This window comes from Bidens hawaiensis, unplaced genomic scaffold, assembly GCF_021521415.1.
Source record: "Bidens hawaiensis isolate Kalapana, Puna unplaced genomic scaffold, B.hawaiensis_p1.1 tig00055079_1, whole genome shotgun sequence".
Taxonomy (NCBI): Eukaryota; Viridiplantae; Streptophyta; class Magnoliopsida; order Asterales; family Asteraceae; genus Bidens; species Bidens hawaiensis.
The window spans coordinates 27,488-39,255 of NW_027499946.1; the positions used below are offsets into that span (position 1 = coordinate 27,488).

The following is an 11,768-nucleotide window of genomic DNA, read 5'->3' on the forward strand; positions in this document are numbered from 1 at the left end:
CTAAGAGGCAAAGAGGAAACACATCAACTAGCGAACTTGGTCGATATAGTGGAGCAAACTATATTGAGGGCGCAACGGTCGACGAAATTCGCTCTATTGATTTGTTGGCTTGGTGGAAAGGAAAACAAAACGAATTTCTCATTCTATCCGCCATGGCTCGTGATTTGCTTGCCGTACAAGCCTCAACGGTTGCTTCCGAATCGGTTTTTTCTCTTAGTGGTAGGGTGTTGTCTATGCGAAGAACAAAATTAACTCCCGAGTCTCTGGAGGTTTGCATTTGCCTAAAGGACCATTTGGATGCGGTGGATCGTGTACAACACAAGGCGAACTTTGAAGACGAAATACCAATAGAGCGTCCTATTCATGATGAGGAGGCGGATGACGGGGTTTCTTCCGATAATGAAGACGAGAATGAAGACGAAGAAGAGTTGTAATTTGTTTTTTTTATTTGTTTTAGTAAAATTATTTGTAACAAGTTCAACTAATATTTAGTTTTGATTTGTTTAATTATAACTACTTTTGTTAGTCATGAATAATTTTTTGTTACTTTTTTAATAACGACGAACATTTTATTTATTTAAACAATAACTATTACAAACATTATTAAAACATAAACGATACTAAGCATAACAACTAAAACTAAAAAAACAAAGTCCGTCGTTTTAATCCGGCGTTCTACAACGATTAAGCGTTGTCACCGGCGGTAGATGCTTGGGTTTTAGAGCCGGACGACTCTCCCACTTCCCCTTTTTTAGCATCCAAACTTCTTTTCTCTCGACAATACTTATTCGTATGTTTTCGTAATGTCGAGTTGGACCCTGCTTTAAGAAACTTCGAGTAATATTTGCAACGAGCCATCTCCTGTGAGTCGGTCATGAGACACAAATCGTAATGAACCCAAACATCGGGGCATCTTGTTGTTTCGATCACCATAACAAAGTCGTCATTAGTTGCCATTTGTTGTCGGTTTAAGCTTAATTGTGTTTTGGAGTGTGTTTTATAGTTTTGGAAGTGGTTTAACAAATAAACATCCATACCTTGCTATTTATAGTGTGAAAATAACCTAATTATAGTAAAAAAACCGGTTCCAACGGTCAAAAACGGCTATATAGCCTCTGGAACCGGTTTCTAACGGCTAGAATATTTGAATTTCAAAAAAAACCGATGGAACCGGTTTTTACGTAATAACCGGTCCCGGTTCCTACCCTACCCGGTTCATAAAAGTTAGGATTTTTGGGCATCGGTTCGGGTCGGGAACCGAACCGGTTCCTGACTAGAACCGGTGCCATTTCCTACCCGATGTGAAAAAAACCGGTTCCGAACCGGTTCGGGTTTTCCAAGTGAACCCGATTTGTGCACGTCTACTTGTGAATGACTTAGGGTAGGCGAGATGCACCTAACCCGGAGAAATCCAGGTCACGAACCTGCCGGTTGTGACCATCTTCTTGATGGTTTAAAAAAATTAAGTTTTTTTTAATATACATTAACCAATCTCTATTCATTTTGTACAAAACCTTATATCATTTTTCATACAATCAAATTATTCAACATCATATTTATTCAAATTAAAATGTATCATTCCGTTTCGAATGGTCTTGGGTTCCCTCCCGGTCCCAATTTTGACGGCATGTCACTACTTTCCGACTCATCCGAATCTAACGGTATGCAGTTTATGTCCAATGCGGCCACCTCGTATTTCAAACTTGAAGATACAAATACATCTATGATCATGGATCAGCACATCAAGTTCTCATGAATGATTACTTTGTTGAAAACCCAAAGTAAACAATGCACAATAAAACCTCCTCCTTTCCGTGATCTCGGTCTTTTGTCATGGGTATCAAAATCGTGCAATCCTATGGTGGTAAACTTCTTTGTTGTAGCAATCGAGGGCATATACACGGTCATAAGATCATTCACATCTCACACTCTATATTATCATTCATTTATGAAGAAAAATGTAGTTTTTTTTTACTTATTTAGCTTCCACGTCCCATTCTCCATACACGAAAATATATAGCAGGGAGTAATAATCTCTCTATTTACATGTTACTATTTTTTTTTTAAACAGTTACGTATTATAAGCACGTCCAAAGACCTCGAAGGTTAGTATTCATCATTCTATATAGTTATATTAGTGCATAAGAAAGTAAATAAAATAAAATAATAATAATTATAAATAAATGTTTGTAAGTAAAATATAAATAGAAATAGAGAATGAGACATGAGAAGTTTTTAGAATATAAGCAAAATTTAAAGAAAAATAATGTTATAGTTAAAATATATAGATAGTGATGAAAAATGGAAACGTGAATGCTCTAAGCACAACCAGCTTTTAAGGAGGCCAGGGACGGTACCCGGTAAGCCTTGGAAATTTTTTGTATAAAAATATTATTAATATTTTTTAATTTTTTTTTATGTTTAAACCCAGTTACTTAAATTTTTGTTCAAAGTAAATTTTATTATGTTTAATTCCAGTAGTGCAGCTAACCGAACTAATACCGACCGGATTCGTGCCGTTTTGATAATAATTTGATCGCTTAATAAACTTATCCGATACAGACTTGGATGAAGCTTTGGATGCAGAAGAAGATATATATAGGTAGCTACGGTTTTCAATTACTCTCTAAAACCCTAGCTTCACCATCCACCGCCGTATCAGTCAATCTATTTTCATCTGCAATTAGAACCACCGCCGCTTCTCAGATTATTATTATTATTATTATTATTATTTCGGAGGTACATGTTTATATATTTTCTGCTCTTATTATTATTTAATTATTATTTATAGTGTTTGTTTCTATATGCTTTGAGATTCAATGGAAGTAGTACACTAGTACCTTGCTTGCTTGCTTGCTAGGATGATGTGCTTATTATTAGATTATTGTTATTATTATTATTATTATTATTATTATTATTATTATATGTTCATTCAATTGAATATCTAGGGAAACTTTTAACTCTTATTCTCAAATGGAGGAAGATCTTAAGCTAATGATTACTGCCTGCTTGTCACTATTGTAGTACTTGCTAGGCGCCATTCAGCCACCAATTAGTCGGATTCGAATTTTATATGTATATATTATATACACATTTTCATATGTAATTCAGTTACACACACACATTTTTATATGTAAAATTTTGAAGTAGACAGGTTTTATTTAACCCATCCTTGACCCGCTCAGGACCAAAATTATACCAAGTAGCGATTAACTAGAAATTAATAATGGCATCACCGATTAGCGACTATTTGGCGATAAATCCGATTTTTCCAACACTGCTGGTTGTAATATATATCATTTAACTATTGGAACATAACTTTCTTCAATGGTGTATCTAAACAACTTAAGAGTTATTTGTACTAAATCATCTTAAAACATAATAATAAATTCTTACCTGGAATGTTAACTACTCTTATATCTTATAATAATCATGTTCATAAAGCAAGTTTTTTTTCCCTATCAGTACCTTTTCAAATGCTTCTGTTTCATTGTTTAACCATTTTTCATTTTACTGTTAGATCATAATGCGATTGCCAGACGATCAGCAATGAGTTGTGGATGAGGTGATTGATTGCATTAAGGTTCCGGTGATGCGCATGTTTTCAACCAAGGCTTTATCTCATTTTGCAAATGATGCAGAGAACAGTGACATTTTTGAAACATCACCTCTAGAATATAATCCAGTGAGAACAAGCTATGTGATGCATAATTCATCGGTTCTAACAAAGGGCCAAGAATCTTCTGGTATGGTTAATAAGTCATCATTAACAAATACGCGCTTAATCTTGATTAGGTCCTTTGTTAATCCGTGTAGTGAGTATTTGTAAAAACCGGATGTCAATCCGGTTTTTACATTTTCTTGAAAATAGAGAGGAGTAAAGTTTTCCCAAAGTATAGTATATCATCCGGTTTATGTTAATCTTGATTAGGTTTTTGTTATCCGTTAAGAATCGTTGGGAAAGCATTACTCTGTTTTCTCAAGCCAATGTAAAAACTGGATGATGGTCAAACCATTGATACCCATAATGACATAGAGGACCCTGATTCAACTGCAACTATGGCTGAACCGTTGTCTTCTGGGGAGGATGAGTCACCTCTCTTGATTTTATCACTAGATGAATTGCAAGTCCCAAATACTGGTAAGCTTTTGCTAAATTTGTATGCAAGCATCCGTAGTTAATCCTGTAAATGAACACGGACAAATATTTGTGTTCATGTTTGTTCGGTTAATAAATGAACATGTTCGTGTTTGTTTTTGACCGTTCATTCAAACCCTATACGAATAGGTCATGACCATAATTGAACAAAGATAAACAAAAATAAATAAACGTATATGAACGTACGTAATGAATACAAACATACATAAATGAATACAATTATAAAACATATTAAGGTGTTATAATTTGTAAAATACAAATAATATTCAAATGTATTCTATTAATATGTAAACGAACACGATTGGACATAAACAAACATAAATGAATGAACGAAACATGTGTCATGTTCATTCATTTAATTAAATGAACACAAACTTTTTGTTCACGTTCTTTGTTTATTAAATGAACAAACATATACGGATTTTCGCCGAACGGTTTACGGACAGTTAATTTGTGATTCATTTAAGTCTCCAAAATTTATAAAAAAGTTTTTTTTTGATAGTTTACAAAGTCTGGAGATTTAATTAGTCAAACATGTAGTCAAAGGACTTATTGCTGAATTCCTCAAAAAGTCTATTAGTTTTTTTTACAACTTTATTGATATAAATTTCTTTATGTTAAAAGTTATATTATAAAATATCTGATGTACTGAACTATAGGTGAACTTATTAGAATTAATCAATGAACAGTTTAATAAAAAAGTGTATTATATAGTTAATGGAAAACAAATTATCATACTATATATTTATATGCTAGCAATAAATATATTATTTTTGAAAGGCAAATTTCTTTTACTTCCCGGGACATAAACCCGGACCTTTAGGTATTTAAGAGGCTTTGTCTCTCTGCCAATGGGTCACCGACTGCTAACCATAAATATTAATGTCTGTTTTGGTTCATTCACAATATCTGGATCTGATTATACAATATTACATAATCTTGTAACACACCACTATCACGAGATTTCTTTCCTCTTTCGACTTATAAATGAGTTTTCACATAAAATGATTCTTAATCGAAAGCTTACATTGAAAGCCCGTCCGGCCTCCACCAACTCTACAATGGTAAGTACTAGAGCCAAAATCAGGAAAACCCGAAACGCCCTAAAAAACTACTACCCGAAGAAAACCACAACAGATTCTTATCATCAATTGACTTCGTCTGCAGAACGGATCGGTTCCAACGATGACCTTTTAACCGAAATTCTTCACTGGCTCCCGGTTACCTCCATCCTGCAATTCAAATCTGTATCTAAACACTGGTGGTGGCTTTTAAGTCACCGGAGTTTCACCCTCCGGTATGACAAATTCCCGATCTCTCCTGGTCTTTTTGTCCACAACAAGTATGTCCCGTATGACGTTGAAGACCGGAGCCCTCCTCCTTACCAGAGTCTCGATTTCTGCCCTGATCTAAACGGTATCAAAATCGTTCAATCTTGCAACGGTTTACTTCTTTGTTGTTGTGATCGAGGTCATATACGTGATCATAAGTATTATGTGTTCAATCCCACCACCAAACAGTTTGCGATCATCCCTTCAGTCCCTGGAGATGATGATGCTCGTAAATCGATCCGTTTCATGGGGCTCGCGTTTCATCAAACAACCTGTCCCCGTTACAAAGCTGTTTGTATTCTTGGTAGTGCAGGTATATTTGTTATTCAAATATATTTTTCTGAGACAGGGAAATGGAAGACTGTAAACAACTATTTCTCTGAGAATCCTTATGCGCGTTTCGGAAGTGGAGTTTACTGGAATGGAGCGATTCACTGGAATCCGTCAGGTGGCAGTCTGTTCTATTTCGATCTCAACTCAGAAGAGTTGCGAACTTTGCCATTACCATTGCCAGTGCAGGCGAGGATGACATCTTTGGAAGGGGATGCTTGGGATGCTCATCCCCCTATATACTTTGGGGAGTCTCGAGGGCATCTGCATATGGTAGATACCACATGTCATGGAACCCGTTTCCATCTAAATGTCTATGAGATGTTAGGGGATCATTCCGGGTGGTTTGCGAAGTTTGAAGTCGGTGATGATCTTCTGGGTTGCTACCCTGATATAATCCGGAACTACCCGTATGGCCTTTATTGTGGTTTTGTAGTAATTGATGTTGTTAGAGGTATAGAAGACGAAGATACATTCCTGGTGTTGAAATATTTTAGGAAGATCCTAAGGTACAATGTTCGAGATAAGAGTTTTAAGTGGTTAACTAATATGACCACCGACTTTGAGGTTGGAAGACATGGGCGCAGGGAAATTCATCCGTATATCCAGCGTTTAGCTTCATTCTGACTGGTTACAAAATGTGTTAAGAGTTTTTAGCTTTAATAAGTTCTGATGTATGCATGTTAGCTACTTAGCTGTTTGATGTAATGACTCAAATGTTTGATGAAGTGTTTAGTTTGTTTTGTAGTCTTTTGAGAGTTTAATATGCTTGTTGAGAGTATAAGTTATGAAATCTTATTTGACATAATGACTCATTTCTTGCTCTTTTGCTGAAAATTTTTGATATGTGTAATGCAATTTATCAATCTGTTCCATTTGCTGCTGATTAGAACTTTATCTTCGTAGAAACGCTGCTGTGATATTGAATAATCTTGAACTATTGCTGAAATCTTATCAAACTGCTTCTATTTGATTCCAATTTGCTACTTTAGATCAGTTTCTTTGTTGATGCTAATCAAATTTATACTGTTTTGGTTGACCATATAGCTGCACAAATGCTGCCTTGATTACTGTTGGGCCTGTAAACGAACCGAACGTTCATGAACTGTTCGGCAGGAAGTTCGTTTATGTTCTCGTTTATTTAATAAACGAACAAACATGAAAAAAATGTTTATTTAATTAAACGAACACATCTTTTGTTCGTTCATTTATGTTCGTTCGTTTATGCTTGTTTAAATTATATGTATATATACATACATATATACTTGGTTATGTTTGGTCAATTATGTTCATTTGCGTTAGCTTATGTAGTTATGTTTGATTATTTTCGTTTAAGTTTGTTTTCGTTCGTTTGTGTTCGTTTATGCTCGTGTTCGTTTAGTTTTTAAACGAACGAACATGAATGAACACGAACATGCCCGTTTTCTTAATTAACGAACATGAACACAAAAATTTGTTCGACTATATGTTCGTGTTCAGTTAAAGTTAAATTACGAACATGCCCCCGCTCGTGTTTGTTCGATTCGTTTACAGGCCTAATCACTGTACTACAGACTTGACCAGAAGGGAGCAACAAAAGTGGCTGGAAACTGTTTTAGTCTTATTATCAATACGGATGCCATAGACTACGCGATTCATGACTTTTGCTGTCTGCAAGTAAATGTGTGCTGATTGAAGTTTGAGAAAGTCCCTCATGTGGAAGACTTGCATTTAAGATTATTGACTGCTCGATGCTCGACAGTAAGTTTTTTCTTTTTCTTTTTTTATTTTTTTTTTCAATTAGTAATGGAAATTTATTGGCACTTGGTTTTATTGTTTTATAAGCTGTTTGTTACTTTTGTAAGTTCATTGTTAAGCTGTAACTTGTAAAGTTGTTCATAGTTGATAGTTGATGATGGTTCATTTTGTTCTGTTTTCGATTACTTGATAGCCATAGTTTACTGTTTTGATTCTGTGTTGTAACCCAATTTGTCGGTTCAACCAGCTTGACTAGCTCAAATGGCAACAGTTCAAATGGGCTCAATCGGACTAGTTATCTAACCGGCTCCCAATACGACCAATCCGGTTTTGATAACAATGTTTACTTGGTGTATAGTAATCTCTATAATTTTATATACCAGGTAAAAATAATATAAGTTTTATAACTTTAAATCGTAATGAACAATCCTAAACCGTGATTTCAAAAACATACTTGTGTAAGGCATTAGCTACTATTTTTTTCGGAAGAATCATCTTAACATTTAACACAACCATGCTCAAGATTTTGGTCATCACGGTTCGATTTCTTGCAACTTCTTGCAAATGTACTTTATGTTGGGCCTAAAAGAAGGCAATGGCGAACAACAAGCCATTGCAAGCCGATACAATTTCAAAATGTCTTCTTCGTCAACTGGACTGAATATACAATGATCCAACATTGAGTGAGAGTTAAAATCTTTCTCATTCGGTTCTTTACCTGTAAGTAATTCAAGTAAGATCACTCCAAAGTTGAAGATATCGGTTTCAACACTCGCATCATTTGTTTTAATCAGCTTGGGTGGCTTGTAGCCTTCAACCGCAGCATCTTCGATCATTTTTTGAATTGTGGATGGATTTAAGAGCATATGTAGGCCGAAAATAGATACAAATGGTGTCTGATTTTGACCTAATAGTATGTTTTTCGATTTTAGATTGCCATGGATGATTGGCTTTTGAAGGCTTGTATGGAGATGGTTTAATCCTTTAGCAATGCCACTTGATATTCTGTAAATCACACTCCATTTCTAAGCCTCACTATTTCCATCTGCCCAATTCAAAGTAAAACAAGATTACCTTTATTATGCAAAACAAAAGAATCAACAAGTAGATGTGTACAGATCGGGTTTTTCAAATACCCGGTTTCGGGTATGGAACCGGGTACTAGAAAATCGGGTATTGGTAATACCTTGGTCGTGTTCGGGTTCGGGTATTGTCTCTAAAAACCATACCTTATGTATCGGGTCGGGTATAGAACCGCGTATTTTAAAACCGGGTATTTGAATACCCTATATTTGGGTATTAAAAAACCTTATTTTTGGGTTTTTTCGGGTATAGATTGAATTTTTTAAGAGGTTGCACTTTTTAGAGGTACTTTTTGGGTATTTTTTAAGGTATTTTTCATGTATAGATTGGGTATTTGAAATACCCGGTTTCGGGTATTACCTGGTACAAATCGGGTCAGGTTCGGGTTCGGGTTTTAGTACCGAAATGTATATCCTTTCCGTACCCTACATGTAGGGTCGGGTATTAAAATCCGGGTATAAAAAAACCGGTTCCAGGTTTAGGTTTTTTGTGCACCACTATCAACAAGTACTACATTGCTAGAGGTTTATGTACCATTTCTAACACGACGGAAATATAATAAGGTTCTGAGTTGTTATTCTAACTCGTTTAATAAAAATGTCGTGTTCCGATTGGTATGTTCAAATCAATTAGATAAAAACGAGTCGACGATCACCCATTTTAAAATTTAAAAAAATATATTTATAAGTTCAGCCTATCAACATGATAACTAGTTTAACTCATTTGCAATCCCAACCCATTTGTGACTCATTCATAATTATTTTATAACTTGTAATCCGCTTGACTTAGTTACATTCATAATTTTTTTATAACTTGTAATCCGTTTGACTCAGTTAAATATAATGTAAACTAAAAAAAGGGAAAAAAAACTTATCGTAAAGTATTGTGAAAGTTATTCATTTTTCCTTTAGGTGTAAGGACAAAATAGTCATTTTGTAAAGTTAACAAAATTTACAAGTTTTTCAAATAAAGAGTTTTGTAATTACCATTGTTTAAGAAACATAACCACCAAGTTAGCTTATACCTAAAAGACAAAAGGTGTACACTTCTTGTTATGAAGTCACACATTTAACTCATTTACATGTTTAGCAACTTGTTTATGACTTTAATTCGTTTACATCTTGTCAACCTATTCAACTCATTTAAGTAAAATTGATTTGATTATGGTCAATATATTTGACACGAAAAATATATGGGTCATGTTTAGATAAACAAGTCTAACCCGTTAACCCAAAAGGGACCAATGGTCAGCCTTCAAGCGATTGCTTCATACGACCTTTGGATTTGGTCGGCATTCTTTGGTGTTCCCGGTTCTAGCAATGACATCACCTTCTTAAAACAGTCACCTGTGATTGAGAGTTACATATTTGGGACTGTACACGTCGCTTCGTTTTGAGCTAACGATAATTCTACCATCATAGGTACTATCTGGGTGATGGAATATATTCAGAGTATGCGATTATCGTGAAAACATTTAGAGACCCGTTGGATGATAAAAGACAGTATTTTAAGAAAGTACAAGAGTCTGCGAGAAAGGATATCGAGAGGTGTTTTGGGGTTCTTCAACAACGCTGGCATTTTGTTAAAAATCCTTGTCGTCTATGGTCTTTAAAAAGAATGAAAAGTGCTATGTATGCGTGTATCATAATGCATAATATGATCATCGAAGACGAAGGAAGAGCAATATCTCCAACTTTCATATCGGACTCAGATCCACCACGAACTCCAGAAAGTATGGAGCAAAGACTTGAAAATGCATATTTCGCGCGGTCAAGAGAAATACATAACGCACTTAAGGGGGTTTGGTACAACATCTTTGGATGAATTGGCGTTTGTCGGGTGAAAATGAAAATCAAAACGAGAGCAACGACGAATACGATGATGAAGACGATGACGACGAGAGTGAAGACGATGAAGACGACGAGGGTGAAGACGATGGAGACGAGTAGTTTTTGTTTTTATTTTAATGTAGTATTTATTTAAAAAATATTATTATTATTTGATTATTTTTAATAAAAAAACAAACAAACAAACAAAAAATTGTAAAAGTTACTAGGCGTCACGTGGTGCATAATGTCCAGTCAATGGCGGAGCCAGAAATTTTCTTTTATGGGTTCGGAATTTTTCGGTGCTTAATCTTTTTCCGGCGTCAAAGTTTCCGGGCCCGGATGGGTTGGGTCGGTCATTTGGCCAACTAAATAAAACTCAATATCTCTATCATAACAAATTTACATCATCGTTGTTTTCGGCTTGAACTAGTGAAAGAGGCTATAGTTTGGATATGGTTGATAGAAAAGAAATTGACCTGTCGTTTTTGGCTATTTTTCTATTTAATTTTTATTTTAGTATTATGTTTAATGTTAATTAGATAGGACATATCTAACAATACTAATAAACAAAAATACTAAATGCTTATGTGTCATAACCAAATTAATCCTATCTTCTACTCTTTAATCTCCATAATTCATGTTACCCATGAGTTATGGGTTTAATTTATATGACCCATGGATCACAAATATTATTGACTTTTTGACTTTAATTTTTATTACGTTTACAACACAATCCTCCAGTTAGGGTTTTTAGTATCTCAGCCTCTCTTCTTTTTCTCACTATGAGATTTCATCTTGGACTTTTTGTTTTTGCGATTTCGTCTAACAAGAAGTGAGTGAACAGATTGATTTCATCTTCACTATGGCGATTTCATCATGGTCAGGATACATCAGGTTAATTTCATCTAACCAAGCGACGATATTTCAGGTAATCCAGTTCAACTATAGCATTCAATTTCTGATACACATTTGATTTTATCATGCGTCTTTGAATCTAGGTTTTTTATTGATTCCATTATCTAATTGATTTCATTAATTTGTCTAAGGGTTTCAACAAATTAATTATCCAAGATGCATATTAATCTACAGGTAATAAGTATTCATATGTTTTTTTATGTTATCATTTATTTATTGTGTAGAGGAATATGATAATTTTTTTAATTAAATGTAATCAAATATTGATTTGTGCAGGTTGGAAAATCTTATTTTGAACTGGTTGATTATATAGAAGCTGAGCGTGCCTTTAGAGGTTCTCGGTTGGCTTCTCCTAATAGTTTAGAAGGAATGAACATATATTCC

The 11,768-nt window shown here is 34.7% G+C and overlaps 1 protein-coding gene and 1 pseudogene across 1 annotated transcript; one reads left to right on the plus strand and one right to left on the minus strand.

Annotated features, from left to right (window-relative positions):
• Positions 1–5,220: 5,220 nt before the first annotated feature.
• On the plus strand, positions 5,221–6,745 carry LOC143600926 (F-box protein At5g07610-like). The gene has a single exon (XM_077078467.1). The coding sequence runs from the start codon at positions 5,221–5,223 to the stop codon at positions 6,445–6,447; it is 1,227 nt and encodes a 408-aa protein (XP_076934582.1). The 3' UTR covers positions 6,448–6,745.
• A 1,308-nt stretch (positions 6,746–8,053) lies between these two features.
• On the minus strand, positions 8,054–9,034 carry LOC143600927 (putative kinase-like protein TMKL1; annotated as a pseudogene).
• Positions 9,035–11,768: the final 2,734 nt, after the last annotated feature.

Bases quoted from the DNA above. Each gene is read 5' to 3' on its own strand.
- LOC143600926 (XM_077078467.1), top strand. From the start codon at position 5,221: ATGGTAAGTACTAGAGCCAAAATCAGGAAAACCCGAAACGCCCTAAAA.